At 41.7% G+C, this 16181-nt stretch overlaps 1 protein-coding gene across 1 annotated transcript in view; it reads right to left on the bottom strand.

Annotated features, from left to right (window-relative positions):
* Window positions 1-4861: 4861 nt before the first annotated feature.
* The window catches only part of LOC111155127 (Mab-21 domain containing 2), a 129506-nt gene continuing 118186 nt past the window's right edge, over window positions 4862-16181 (bottom strand). Inside the window, exon 2 of the mRNA XM_022515198.1 lies at window positions 4862-7023. Coding sequence (XP_022370906.1) covers window positions 5759-7023 — 1265 coding nt within the window. The 3' untranslated portion in view covers window positions 4862-5758. The remainder of the gene's footprint in view (window positions 7024-16181) is intronic.

Raw genomic sequence — 16181 nt, 5'->3', positions numbered from 1 at the left:
GGCTTAACCTTTTATCTAAAGGCTGGTCCTCTATAAATGCACATAATGGAATTTATCCTAAGTGATAGACTCTCAAATGAGAGCAGGGGGGAATCATAGAAAGTTCTTAATTTTAGAAAATGACAACGTGTTAAATCCTGGCTCTGCCCTACCACTCAATTATTATCTACAGAACTTTGAACAAGTTGTCTGATTTCTGAGTCTTGGGTTCCTTAGATGTTTAGAGACTTAAATAGGTTCATGAGTACAAAGCACCTAGCAAGAACATCTGTACTGGAAAGTGCTCAATACGTGTTTGCTGTGTCCCACTATATATGTGGGTACAACTGACAAGATTTTTAAAAATAATATTCTGCCAAAATGAATATGCCAGGTTTGTAAACAGGTGGATGTGCCAATCCAGAATTGAGATTATTTTGGAAACAAAGGCAAACTTGGATTGAGAAACCCAGAAAGGAAGAGAATAGCTACCCAATTCTGCATGTTACAGATTAAGATACAAAGTCAAAGGATGTAAAATCAAAGTTTAAGCTTCACCCACACTTACCACCCTTTAGTTTCTGTGATTAGTTGGTAAAGAGGATTGTATATGAAAAATGTGTCAATGTGTCCAACCTTACCAAGGTCACAGTAAGAGTCCACTCATCCTGAAGAGAGGGAAAGTGGTCTAGAAATAAAACATCCTCATCTCAGCTGCTATACTAAGGGAATATAAATATATATATATATATATATATATATGTGTGTGTGTGTGTGTGTGTGTGTGTGTGTGTATATATTTTTTTTTTGAGAGGGAGTATGCAGGGGGGAGTAAAGAGGGCAGAGGAGGAGGGGGAGAGAGAGAATCTAAGCAGATTTTGAGCTGAGCTGGACATGGGGCTTGATCCCACAACCCCAAGATCAGGACCTGAGCCAAAATCAAGAGTTGGACACTTAACTGAGCCACCCAGGTGCCCTAAGGGTAAATATGTCTTTAAAGATGGTTGCACAACAGCACTTTTATATGGGGGGATAAATTGACTTCTCTCAAATTTCTCCATTATTCTAAACCACACAGGTATATGGTCTCTCTGATGTTTGATGAATGTTGGGACCCCATTGTGGACTGAAAACTGTCAATCCAAACTTAGACAACCAGGGTCATGCTATGGTAGTCTAAAAGTTTTGTGCCATACAGCAAATGGTGCACGTTATGAACCAGAATGCTTTTGAATGTACTGCTAATAGGGTATGAATGCTATGATATGGGCATAGAGAAACACAATTATTGTAGTTAAATTATTACAAGCTTGATTTGTACTCTATATAATGTATGTTTTCTTAAAAAAATAAAAAGTATACTTCACCAGCTAATTAACGGAAGGTAGAATTTTAGACATGTTGCCAATAATTCTCCAAAGGCAAATACCTATTCTAAACAATGTAGATGTCTTTGTTTACCTATTGAAGAAACTACACACATTCCTAAAACTATTTTTCTCACAGAGGAGCACTAATTACATTGATTCAATTGGTTAAAAAAATACACATTATTTACCTGATATTAATGAAGTAACAGTAACAGAAATGATTCCCATCCTTCCTTGGGTATATGTAGTCATTAGTGCTCCATTTAATGGCAAAAAAGCTTTCATCCTCTGGATCAGAATATGGGATGGAAAGTATGAAATAAAAGCCTTTCCCTGACCCCTAAGAATGACCGGTGGGCAGTCACCCCCTTGGGTGACGCAAGTGAAGAGGTTTTGGAGGAGAGAAAATCAGGTGGGAAGTTCAGGTACTTCCCCAAAGACCAGCACAGAGATTTGAGGCAGCAGGAAGCCACCTAACCCCAGGATTCCACAGCTGCTGCTAAGTGCCAGCTTCCTTTTCCTTCCCAGCAATCTCTTCCAAGGCTGAACTCCAAGTCAGGAAATTTTTCTCAGCAAGGTAATGATCTGATCCAAAATAATCAACACTTAGCTGTGACCAGCCAATGGGCTCAATCCTCCCTGGAAGTGTTACAAAATAGTCTAGAGAAATTTCCAGTCGATGAAGTGAAGGCAAGCCTGTGTGCGTGTGCATAAGGGGGTGGTACAGAAGTCACTCGGAGCTCTTCAACTAGCCCCAGGAGCCTCCCCACTGCTTCCCCACATCCCCACCTGAAAGTAAAATTAGCCACATGTACCCGCCACTCCTTTCTCCGGAATAATTCTGTATAGTAATTTCAGGGGTATTATTTTTATAATCTCTGATCCTAATTGGCTCCTTCCACTCTGAAACCAATCCTTACTTGCATCTTTGGATCATCCATGTTCAAATGAGAGAGGCAAAGGTTAGAAAATAACCTACTTTTGGGGCGCCTGGGTGGCTCAGTGGGTTAAAGCCTCTGTCTTCAGCTCAGGTCATGATCCCAGAGTCCTGGGATCGAGCCCCATATCGGGCTCTCTGTTCAGCAGGGAGCCTGCTCCCTCCTCTCTCTCTGTCCGCCTCTCTGCCTATTTGTGATCTGTCAAATAAATAAATAAAATCTTTAAAAAAAAAAAAAAAAAAAAAAAAAAGAAAAAAAAGAAAATAACCTACTTTTGGAATATGTGAAACCAGATCTCATTAGGGAATTAAAATACTATTGAGTTTCAGCTTGTAAATTCCCACAACCAAAAAAATTATAAGCTATGTTGAAGTTATGACTCGTCTTAATGCATTTTCTATTGTACTTGAAACAGAAGTGATTTTAACCAATCTTCTGGGCTTCAGAAGGAGAGTGGGTTAGTAATTCAATGATTTACTAAGTTTCAGACAAGAAAGAGTACCTGACTACATTCCATTTCTATCCATTCTTCAACAATGTCTGACCTGAGTCCTAGATTTATGGTGCTGATGGAAAATTCCAGAAACTAAAAAATATTTAAGTTTTAAAATTACTAGATCTCAGGGGGCACTTGGGTGGCTCAGTTGGTTAAGCGTCTGACCCTTGATTTTAGCTCAGGTCATGATCTGTCACTCTCCCTCTGCCCCTCCCCTTTCTCTCTAATTAAAAAAAAAAATTACTGGACTTTTTTTTTTAATGACGTTTAACCAATACCTTGGAGAAAGTGTTCTTACTAAGACTAGACATAGCAAAAAGAAAAACATGCCAAAATGATCACTGAAACTAGGTTTTTATCACACCTGGAATGAAATTGTGTCTGCAAACACAGCATCTAAAATATTATAGATGTTGTTAATTGTATTTGAGAGGCCAATTCAAAGCACAGTTATGGTGGTTTATGGGGACATTAAAGGGAACCAATGCCTTTGAATATGCTTGCTACTTTAGTGGTTGATAACAGTTTCTTTTAATCAAGGAAGTGTAACATAATGGTCAAAGTATAATAAATTTTAACAGTCTCTACCAGATGCATATTTATTAGTTACAGAGGCTGTGATACTCTTTGGACTTAATTAAATCAGATAGCATAAACCAGTGTTTAAATTATATAGACATTCCTGATACCTATCCACAGAAAGAAAAGAGACACACAGCAACTGAAATAGTTTGGTATGTCAGTTTAAATATTTTGATGAGTTGGACCATTTAAAACTGGCTAAAAGAACTAAATGTTGACTCATTTAATAAGAAAATTCAGTGTGGGGTGGCGGGGGAAAGGAGGGGTGTGACAGTGTCTGATGGCTCATGGTTTTCTTTCTCTTCTCTCCATAGTATCACACAATGTCAGTTTCATCCTCGCGCTGGCTCTAGTCAAGATAGATCTCAGGGTGACCGAGGCCAAGTGCTTCGTCTTCCACATCCAGAGGCCTGCATCTTCCCCAGCATTCCAAGCCAGAATCCTGAGCACGTCCCTGATTGGAACAGCTCATGTTATATGATGAATCCCTAGCTAATCACTGTGGCTAAGGAAATGGTTATGTCAATCAGTTCATACCACATCTCTGGGAATGGAGTCATTTCATGAGAAGGACATAGATCATGTGGAGGATAGGTAGATACTAGGAGGAAAACTGGGGAAATGGACAAATGAACACTGGAGGTTCACTACAAATAATACTGGATGCTACTGAAAGACAACAGCAAACCCAGCGTTGTATTTACTGAAAATGATTATTGGTTTCACTAATAAGAAAATAGTTTCTGGACCACAAACTACCAACAGCAACAACAACAAAATTCCAAGGCCAGTATGTTTATTATTTTGTGTTTGACTTAGATGGTTGAATGACTTCATTTTCAGTTATAAGCATTACATTAATTCCCATGCAAAAACCCAAGACCGCATATGCCGGATTTCAATTGGCCAAAATCCAACCTGTGAGTCTGGACATTCGAGATCAAATCCAAAATGTTGCTTCACCTTTCCAATAGTAGATATCATGGTCATCCTTTGAGACATCAGCAGGGCCCCTGACCTCTCAAACACCACAGTTTGCCATGAGTCCATACCAGAACAAGGAGCCAATGCCTTGCGGCACCTAAACATGGCAAACGACTTCATTCATGAAGATAAGACACCTCCACATGAAGCTGCCACCCACAGATATGTCCTCGTTCCTGCTCTGTAGAAACACCTGCTTTTGAATAGGCATGCTATCTTCTGTTGGAGATTATAAATTCTTTCTGCCAGTTTTCCCCACAACTCCCAGTAGAAGCAAAGAGACTTTACAAAGAAAGCTTACCTCTATAACCCCCAAAGCAGTACATACAAAGACAACTACTCTATCAAGTATATATTTTCTCCAGCTTCAGATGGTCATTTAGCAGGTGTAAAGCTTTGCAAACCTCTCTCAGTGAGATAGGAACCAGGAATATCAAAGAGGGCAAAACAGGACCCCACAATTAAAGGAGAATGAAACAAATGCAAAGAATCATTCTATTGATTGAGAAAAATGGGCTAAATTAAAAAAAAATGATAGCATTTCAACAGTGGATGTCAATTTATATTGAAACACATACATCGGAAACTCTGACAATGGCCAAGATTTCATTAGTGCAAATAACAATTATAATGGTATGTTCTTTAATAGGATTTAAATAAGGCTTCAAATAATTACACACACTAAAACTACCATTTGGAAACCTTAATTCTGTTTGGAAAGTTGTCAAACACAGCCTCCAAACCATCCAAAGTTCTGATCTGAGGAAAATTACATTCAATGAAGTTGCTCCAAAACACAACTGGTAGCATTATCACTTCCAAAGTCTACGTTGTTTGGTGGAAAGAGGGAAACTACCTCTGGTCACTGGTCAAAAGAAATAAATCCAGCTAACATACCGTAGTTTCCAGGTTCAGATGATTCTCAAATATCTGTAGTGATGAAAGCTCATTGAAAAAAATTAAAATTAAAAAAAAAAAAGACAAAAAAAAAAACAACAGCATCCTGAAGCATCAGAAAGATATCTGTTGCCCTACCCTCATTAACAAATTTACACAAAGCATGAAACAGTAAAAAACAAGAGAATTCATGGGCATTTCATCTATGGCTCAAGTTCTCCTTAAAACAAACAAACAAACAAAAAACCCCAAAACAAACCCAAACCAAAAACAATGTGACAATAACTACAAAGAGTAAACAACCAAATCAGAGGCAGAGTATGAAATAGTAATATACTGTTTCAGAGCCTGCACCGTCCTGCAGAACCAGGAAACTTAAAACGTGTTCTTAACAGATCCAATCTAGGCTGGATATGTAAAAAACGGCAAGTCAGCATCACAAACCACACTACACATTATGAGAGTTTTAGAACCTGGGAAAAGAAAAGAAAAGAAAAAAGGCAGCAGAATGCTCAGAAAAATTTATCATCGATTCTGAAATGGGGCCTCGTGACATCATCAGGGTTAATAAAGACAGAGATGGACTTCCCCGGGTTCTCAGTCACCAGCTGCTGCAGTTTTTTGGCCAAACGGTCATCGGGCTGATTGGGGTCCCCACCGTCGGACTGCGGGGAGGGGATGCTGGTGGTGCTCCCCCGCCTCTGCAGCTCCAGCGTCAGCCGGTTGGCCGCCTTGACGTGCTCGATGGCGGTGCGCAGGTGCTCGGCCGGGTCTGAGCGCACGGAGGAGAGCTTCCGCGCGTGGAGCATGACGGTCTCCTCCGACAGGTGCTCTAGCATGTTGCACTGAGGGATGAAATAATTGGGGCACATCTTGTTGACCAGACAGTGTTGTAGGTCATCAATGAGGCCCAGCAAAAAGTGGGCTGCATAGTCTTCTTGGGCCAAGTAGCTAGCAGGAAGTCTGTCACAGGCCCAGAGCATCATGCTCCGCAGGTGATACGGGCTGATCGCCTTGGGCCGGGACAGGAGTTTAATGATGATGGCTTTGCAGGCCTGGTAGGCCTGCATGAGGCTACCAGAGATGCATTTCTTCAGCTGTACCTCGCTCCTGGCGAAGGACAGCCGCCACTCATTGTCCTTCTTGCCCTTGTAGGAGCAAGCAGGCACCAAGTAAAACCCACTGATGACCTCTTCCTCGGTGATCTTCCCATCCCAAAAGTGGTTCTCCATGAGCCAGCTCTGGGCCACTGCGGGCCAGCCTTTGAAAGAGACCACGGGGACAATATCATACAACATGCGACTGCTCCCCACGCCCAGGATGATGGAGATGATGGTCCCGTTCTTTTCTACCTTTTCCACCTTGGGCATCCCTCGCTGGGGTTTCTTCTGGATCTCTGACAGGACAATGCTGATGGAGTCATAGAACCAGTCGGCCACTTTGGTTGGGGAGAAGAAGTAATTGGTGGCACCATTGATGTGATCCACGATGGTGCAGCAGTCTTTCCACTTACTGATTGTCCCCTCATCAAAGAGCCGGAGGCTCAGCCAAGAGTGGCACAAGGCTGAGTGGCGCATATCGAGTGTCACAGGCTGATTACGGTCATGTAGCTTAAGGGCTGGCACCAGAAGAGTGAAGTCCATATCATAGTCTGTCCCTCGGGCATACACGTTAAGCTCATCTAAGTCCAGGTCCACCACGCCTTCCCGGACTCCCCCAGAGAGCAACAGGTACTCATTGGCCACTGGAAGTTTTTGGTCCAGCTTTTGCACCATTCCTAGAAACAGAAAAAGAAAACACTATTAGAGGAAGCACAGACACCAGAGTCCTTTGCATCGGCACAGAACATGCTGAGTTTCTAAGACCCACTGTTTGTTAGAAGTACAAAACCAGATCTTGGCCTGTTGCACAGGTCCAGGCAGCAGCATACTTTGTTCTTGCTCGTCGGTGACAGAACGCGTCCTTTACCAAGTGGGAGAATTACAATCCATTTTCCTCTTGTGGCAAGAGCAGTATCTTTTTTTATTTTTAATTTTTTATTTTTTTAAGGATTTTATTTATTTATTTGACAGACAGAGACCACAAGTAGGCAGAGAGGCAGGCAGAGAGAGAGGAAGGGGAGCAGGCTCCCTGCTGAGCAGAGAGCCCCATGCAGGGCTCGATCCCAGGACCCTGAGATCATGACCCAAGCCAAAGGCAGAGGCTTTAACGCACTGAGCCACCCAGGTGCCCCAGCAGTATCTTTTTAAATCATAAACTGGGGCTCTTCTTCCCCCAGTCATCATCTTGGTTAGTGGCATTGCCATCCACTAGGTCACTCAGGCTGAACACCTCAGTAAGCTTTGAGTCTTTGTTGGCTTCTACTGCCAGATTTCATCTGTATAACCCCTGTGACATTTCTCATTCCTTCCCTGTTCTCCATCTCTGCTGCCCTCATATAAAGCCAGGCTCTTCTATCTCTCGCCCATGCAGCCTCCCACCCTTAGGTTCTTCCTGCTTAAACCTTCCTCTATCCCAGGGATTCTCAGTGTAGGCTATGGACACTCAATGTGAGACACTGCGAGGGGGTAGTGAGGTCACAACTCTCCCCATAATAATGCTAACACATATGCCTTGTTTACTGTCTTGACACTTGAACTGACTCTTGATGGCATGAAAGCAAATGGCGGGTCACAGTGCTAGGCGTTCGTGAAGACAGTGGCACCAAACCACAATGGCAATCACTGGACTCTTTACTGCTGACATGTACCAGCATTTAAAAAAAAAAAAAAAGTTCAGCCGCACTGAAGAAAAATCCCTCATGGAAAAGAAAAATGGGTTAATTTTTCTTAAATCCCAACTCTAGAGCTACCTTTCTAACGTTAGGTGCAACAAAATGGCAAGTGACCATAGAGCACTTCTGCCTCATACTGAAATACAAGAGCTGTCTTCAAGAAAAGTGCCTGTGTTGGAGCTGTGGGCTAAGTTAGTGGCTCTGTTCATGGAAGACCATTTTTACTTTAAAGAACAACCGATCAACTATGGGCATCCAGACTTGGGTATCTGGTAGACATTTTCATTAAAAAATGAACAAAGTTAGCCTGTCTTTGCAAAAACAACTAAAATATTTATTGCCAATGGGGGAAAAAAACAAAACAAAACTGGAGATAAAAAAAAGCTGAATTTTAAGAAAACTCCTCTCTTGCACCAGGAGCTTAATATCTTCCCAAATGGTCTAGTTTTCTGGCAAGATTGGTGGTGACATAAAAAATGTAATTTTGGGATGTTAATGTGAGCTCTTTAAGAGTGCAGACCATGTCTCAAATCTGTAGTAGGCATGCACTGGGCTCAGCAACCAGTAGCATACAGCCGGAGCTGTGACTGGGTGGCAAAGGAAGAAACGGATGGAATTGATGGGACTTCCCCATTAAGAGCTGAAATAATTAGACTAAATGTATATGTAATTTGATGTACAAATGTCCCCTCCCTGCCAGCTCTCTCTGAGACTGAATTTACTCTTTTCTCCAAAGATTGCAAAGAACTATCACAAACTAAAATTCCCTTATTCACTGCAATTACTTTTAATCAACATAGTTTATTATTCATAGGACAACTCCAGTGCAAATCAATAAGCCTTGTATGTGTGTTTGTGCTACCATTTTATTTCAGAATTTAATACTCAAATGAAATAAAAATGTGCTCTTTTCATTCTTTCAAATCCTGTTTTCCAAACCATATGAACCATGAAAAACTCATACTTAGTACCATTTCCTTACATATAGATAGACAGACAGACAGCAAGCTTTCACTTTTGTCTTAAAGCAATCAAAAAGTTATCCAACTTTAAAGAATCCACAACTAGGTTGCCTGGGTTAAGCCTGGGTTAAGCTTCTGCCTTCGGCTCAGGTCACTGTCTCAGGGTCCTGGGCTTGAGTCCCACATCAGGCACTCTGCTCAGCAGGGAGCCTGCTTCCCTCTCTGGTTCTACCTGCCTCTCTGCCTACTTGTGATCTCTCTCTGTCAAATAAATAAATAAAATCTTAAAAAAAAAAAAAAAAGAGTCCACAACTAGTCAGAAAGAGAATCCAGTGTACTGGACTTTTGAGGCTGTTTCTCACACGCCTTGCGCTGTGCCACCCAGATCCCTTTCCAGTAAAGGACTTCCTGTTTCAGCTGCTGGGAATCTGTCAGTGTAATCCCTTAAGGACTAGCTGCAAAGAGCCAGCTCAACCAAAGTGATGTCCTGTGTTTGGGGTGAGGGTAGGGGGTACACATCAACGTGAGAATACAATGTTTAGGATACTCTGAAGAATTATTCAAATCCAGAGTTCCCAGGGGGATTGTGGCCGCAAAGAAACTGGACTTCTCCCTCTGCCTGATCCTGCTTTGGGTCCCTACTTTCTACCACAGTGGCTGATCCTAGAGGGGCTTCTTAATAAATATCCTAGGGGCACTTGGGTGGCTCAGTCGGTTGAGTGCCCGACTCTTGATTTCGGCTCAGGTCATGATCTCATGGGTTGTAGGTTGGAGCCCGGAGTCTGAGATTCTCTTTCCTTCTCTCTCTGCCCCTCCCCACCACCAACTCGCACATGCTCTCTCTCTCTCTCTCTCTCTCTCTCTCTCTCAAATAAATAAATAAATAAATCTTCTAAAATAAATAAATAAATATCTTAACTCCATTCGAAGGCTGCTTCTTGAGGAACCCAATCTAAGACACTACATTCTAACCAAGCAAAAACAGCCTTCGCTGTCAGTATGAAAAATTTATCTTCCTTTTAAAAGCGGTTTTCAAAAACCAAATTTAGTAACCAAGGATTGAAAGTTATGGTAAACACCAAACCCAAGATTCATTTCTCAACTGTCATGTTTCAGTATTCACCTCATCTTTATGATGTAACAAAACTTACCACTCAGAGTTTTAGCTATAGCTATGAACAGATAAGATTTGTTTCTCAGAATCCAGGGTAGGTTGGGAAAATCATTTTCACTATATTTGAAGTTCACAGGCAGGTAGTTACTTTCAAAGATAAACATTTGATAATGAAATAATTTATTCATCATTCATTCAAATATGTTTAAATTCTAGCACTTGGTGCCATAAATACACATAGGAACCATGTTGAAATGTGTTATGATTAATAAGTAAGAGCTGAATAAATTAGAAGTGGTATTATAGTTTGGATATCAAACCACTGTTCCCTCTTAGGTATCCATGATTCAAAACTCTGTACATTCTATTTTGTCCTAGACAGGATCAAACTGGTTCTGAGCATACTAGCAAGGACTTGTCTAGACAACCAGAATAAGTTGTGCATTAACAGGCTGGGTAGAATTTGTTTACAAACATGCTGCTGAATTTTGCCTTGGACTGTCAATTTTGGTTTGAATAGTCATAGGTAAGAAAAGCTAAAACTCCCTTCTGCCCTCTACTGGATTAAAGAAGTTTTAACATGTTTTTCACTCCTTAGCATATACACTAGAACACTCCTGCTGGTAATAAAATATTCTTTTTCCTCCCAGATGTGGCTTTTGCACCTAGTTAAAATGTCGTCCCTCCTTTCGGAAGTCATGAAAGTATGTGGCTAAACTCCGTTATCAGGAGTTCGGTTAATTTTGGACACCTACTCCTTTAAAGGACAGAAAGAAGTTTCGCAGCAAAGAAAATATTACTGAGGCTCTTTGCTAAGCTCCTAAAAGGTAGAAAGAAAGTCCCCAAGGCCACGTATTTCTGGAAGCTGATCTCCTGTGACACCCACATTTACATTTAGGCCGCTGAAGCCCATTAGTCTGCAGTTTCACCAATGATTTGGTAACACAAACCAGAGCCTGCCCAGCATTCTACTCAAATGCCCTTCTTGAAAAACTTTTCTGGGCTAAGTTTAAATGAAAATGAGCTGACATCAGCTATCATGGCAGATGGGTTGCCACGCAACTAAAACACAGCCACGGGCTGGAGGGAAAAGGCAGAGGAGAGAAAAAAATTCAACCGTATACTCCGAACACAGGCACCAGTTCCAACAAGTGCCTTCTCAGAACAGATCCAAGGATTTCTGTGTAATTACAGGAGGGTGAGATCAAGTGACTGGCTGTTTAGCTATTAGCAATTTATCCAAAACCATGAGTGAGAACAAAAGGAAGAATCACATATAACAATGACCTTGTTAGCCTGAGAAATGGTTTCTTGCCCTGGTGGGTCTTTTTCATGGAAGCAAGGGCATATGTTTGCTCTTAAAAACACAAAACTGCCTCCCAGTCTCCCATCCTGTAATGGATTCTTTGATTTTGCTTTATTTAGTAGTTTCTACTTAAGAAGACTTTAATATTACTGGTGAAACCAGTAACTAATGAGTTAACAGGGCATATAAAGCCAGGCGGCAACTCTTTTACCCAAATCTGCTTGTTCTCAGGAATGCTGTCTGCCAACACGTTTCTGTAGCCTAATATTCTTGCCTGACACTGAGATAACCAAGTGTTAGTTTCGTTGTTTTGCAGAGACCTAAGATTTCATCAAAAAGCCAACCAGGGGCGCCTGGGTGGCTCAGTGGGTTAAGCACTGCCTTCGGCTCAGGTCACGAGATGGAGTCCCGCATCGGGCTCTCTGCTCAGCAGGGAGCCTGCTTCCCTCTCTCTCTCTGCCTGCCTCTCTGTCTACTTGTGATCTCTGTCAAATAAATAAATAAAATAAATAAATAAATAAATAAAAATCTTAAAAAAAATAAATAAATAAAAATCTTAAAAAAAAAAAAAAAAAAGCCAACCAGACCAGTCAGGACCCCTGGCCTCCTCTTTCAGTGCAAAGAAAGGAAGTTAACACTCCCCTGCTCAGTAACTTCCTCTGTCCCCTCTTGACACACCATAGCTCCTCTCCCCTTTACCCAGCGCCTTCTCCACTTGCCTTTAGAAATCCTGGCACCTGAAGTGGCTCAGGGGGCTAAGCCTCTGTCTTCAGCTGGGGTCCTGGGATATAGCCCTGCATCGGGCTCTCTGCTCATCGGGGAGCCTGCTTCCCTCTCTCTCTCTGCCTGCCTCTCTGCCTGCTTGTGATCTCTCTCTGTCGAATAAATAAATACAATCTAAAAAAAAAAAAAAAAAAAGAAATCCTGGACTCTTCCCCATTTCCCCTCCTCCCTAGGGAGGTGGATTTTAGGCTTGCCCCCCAACCTCCTCATCTGGCTGTCTCCTTGAAGAGACCCCTTCATAGCTGCACATTCCATGTCTCAGTGATTGTCCCTCCCCTGGCACAGGGGACAGAGGGACCTGGGTTCTGTTTACACTGTGGTGTCACATTTAAGGAATGACTTCCATGTCATCCACTTAGTCCTTTGCTGATTATCTTTCGAATATCAAGTGAAAAATGGAACTCTGGTCCTGACACCCTTATATTCTAGTGAACAAAACTTTATCACATCCAACCAAATTCAAATTACAAGCCGCCATCACTCAAGCCCATAATGCCAGATTGTTAAGCACACATCATTCAGGTATGGTTTACAGACTCACAGCTTCTCTCCAGGAGGTATGTGGTGGAGGTAATATAATAAATATTAAGTAGACACAGGAAATTGGTACTTGTGCAGATTCCGTAAAAACACAAAACAAAACAAAGCTGTCACCTATGTTAGGGGTGTGGAGATAGGTCAAAGAGCTAAAATGTTTATATCTCATTATTAAGGCTACAGAATTAGATAAATCTTGTCTCTGTATCTTTGACTATGTACAGCAAAGATTTTTATGTAGATTAAAAAAGACCGAAGTATCTTGACAATATTCTTTCATTTTTTTTTAATATTCATTTCATTAAAAAATGTTATCTTTTCCACCCAAACTCATGTGGCACACTAATGACAGTGCCTTACTATAGCGGTGACTCAACAGTAGGAAGGGAACGGGGTGGAATGATGCTGACAAAGTGCTTCTGTGACTCTGATACATCTCCTTGGGGAACAGTCTATTGGTTGTTAATAAATAATATAAAACCTTCCTGTAACAACTGATTTATACTTCAAAGAAATAAATATTTTTGTCAAGCTTATTGACATCTTGAGAAGTAGGCATGGCCACCTTCTAAGAAAGGCACCAAATCAATGGGATTTTTTAATGACGCTATTTGGGGGAGATTTTAGTATTTTCCTCATTTGTGGCCAGAAATCATATATGTGGAGTCCCTCACCTTGCAGGTGAAAAATTTGAGGTTGAGAAAGGAGAACTAACTCATTCACGGTCACATAGCCCTCGTGAGAGATTAACAGCATTGTCTTATTCCCACAATTGTTGCAAAGGTCAGAATGGCATATACCTACTGCTTTCCTTAAGACAACAACCTAACTTGGCATAAATGTAGAATGGTCTGAAAGGGAACCAGCAGGGGGTCCCAAGGCCAAGTGTCATCTTCGTGCTTTCATTGATCAAAGCTGTGGAGTGACCTTGGACAAGCAGCAGCACAGGTCTGAGCATCCACAGTCATAAGGAGAATAGACCTTATCTGTCTTGCAAGAAGCTATTAGTATTCTAAAATAAATTGACTGTAAGACACAGGATATAGAGAAGGAAGACTCCGACAAAGTTCTCAGCTTTTTTAATAACCTGCTGAGTGATCATTAATATTAATAGTTTCAGCAATAATCTTAAGGCAAAGAGCCCATTTTATTTGGCATAATTTCTGAGACAACTGCACGTAACATTATCTAAATCTTTTAGAAAACTGATTAACTCATATATGGTAATGACCCACTTTTTTTTTTTTTAAGATCTATTTATTTGACAGAGAGGGAGCAGAGAGAGAGAGAGAGAGAGCACACAAACAGGGGTAATGGGCAGAGGGAGAGGAACAGGTAGACTCCCCGCTGAGCAGGGAGCCTGATGCGGGGCTCCATTTCCAGGAGGCTGAGATCATGACCTGAGCCTGAGCCAAAGGCAGCCCCTTAACTAAATGAGTCACCCAGGTACCCCTGGTAATGATCTATCGACCAAATACATATAGTCACAGGTCTGATTCAAAAGATGACTCTTCACAAGATGGTCTCTCTTGCTTGCTCCTTCCTTGTTTCTATCCAGATATGTGTGCAAGAGCATTGGAGTAAGACAGGCTTGGGTTTAAATCTGGCCTTGTCATTAAGTAAGCCAGACAAGTTATTTAACCTTTGAGCTTCCAATTCATCATATATTTAAAACAAACCAACAAACCAACAAACCATAAAACCGCCCACTTGGAGTTGATATGAAATACCTAAGCACATGGTAGATACTTCGCTCATTTTCCCCATATGTTCTTCCCTTTCTCCACCACCTATAAAACTGGAAGAGCAAACAACACCTATTCCACAGACTTATTTTGAAGACTTAACCTAACCTGTCTAAAGCCTCTAGCACATGCAAGGTGTACAAAACACGTTAGAGGAAGTGAAACGAACAGAGTATTCTCTCCCCTCGCTGCACTCAGGCTGCTGCTAGCCTCCAGAGGCTTCCTCTGATGAGTGCCATCGTGTGGCATGGCACACAGTTTGACAAGTAAAGGGCAGGCGGATTTCAGCCCTTTCTTGTTTCTTCTGAAGTAGTGCCCTGCAGAGTAAATAACCTGCAGGCCCCCAAGGAGGGCCTCGATCTGAATTCTTACATTCGCACTTTCTACGCATATTGAATAGTGGGCCCTGCTCATGGGTTGTTTCCCCCCCTGAACAGGATAACAATATAGAGCGTTTGACACCCTAATTGGCACAGAAGCTCAGCAAATGGAAGATACTGTCACAGTCGATCATCCATAAGCTTCCATTGTCAGGTTTTATGACCGCAGTGACTAACACAGATCTTGGGATCAGAAGGCAACTGCTTGTTGAGTGTATGAATGGTTTCCATCAACTCCAGTGCCCCAATAACCATTATCTTGGAGATCACAGAATTTGCCACACAATATAATATGAGATACTGTCAGCACATATCTATAAGATCACTTAGTAATAATTCAAAAGTCAGAGTGAAAAAAAAAGCTTAATTTTTCATTATTTTCTTTTTAAAAAATTAAAGTTCTAAAAATTGGTGAGATTTGTCAAAGTCTACTAAGCTATTTTGAACATAATGAGCATGAGTTAGGCCTGGGTTCAAGTCCAATCCACCCATGACCAACATGATTAACCCACTCTGGGACTCCGCTGGGGAATGAGGTTGGGGAATGACAACGAATTTTAGTGGGGTGGTCACAGGGATAAGACAAGAAAATGCACACTAAATTACTCAGCACATGCTCCGATACCTACTTGGCAACCAATAAAGAGAGGGTTCTAAGCACACACGCACACACACACACACACATACACACCCCATACAACACACATTATCAATATATTTTCCCTATCTCCCAAGTCTTGCCTTTTTTTTTTTTCCTAGTTCTTAAGGTAGTTTAAAAACTCATGGTTTCTGCCGATCAGAACTTAATGGCAAAACCCAAAGGGACATCTTATTAGTCCCACCTGCCAGCTTCCCGCAGCTGCAACAGGGCCTGAAAGCTACGCATTGCCAATTGATAAGGAGTCTTCACTTTAGAAGGCTCATCCTTGAGAGAAAAACAACAGCCAGTAGAAAGCAAGTGTAATGCCAATATGGTATTCAATGGCTATCTACGGACACAGAAACGCCTCAGTGATGACCATATCACCTTTCTCCTGATCTGCAAAAGAAGCAATAAGCTTACGATGACGTTCAGAATCAAGTCAGCTGCAGCCCCCTCGCCTCTGCCTGTGATCCCCGATGGGGGTGGTTTGCACTCCTTTTCCCTCTGAGGACGTCTATGCTATGAAAACCACTGAATTTCTCTGAAACTGGAAAGCTGGGTTGGATTGGGGGAGAGGGCTGTCTACATTTTAGAAGAGAAATGATGAAGTAAGCCAAGTTCAGGAACTGGCAGAAACGATGGCGATGGGATTCAAAACTCAGGTTTAATTTATTCATGCATGCAGCACACAG

Source organism: Enhydra lutris, unplaced genomic scaffold (assembly GCF_002288905.1).
Source record: "Enhydra lutris kenyoni isolate GAN:26980312 unplaced genomic scaffold, ASM228890v2 scaffoldscaffold39, whole genome shotgun sequence".
Classification (NCBI taxonomy): Eukaryota; Metazoa; Chordata; class Mammalia; order Carnivora; family Mustelidae; genus Enhydra; species Enhydra lutris.
Note: the sequence above shows the minus strand (reverse complement) of the source record. Positions and strands in the feature narration are given on the sequence as shown.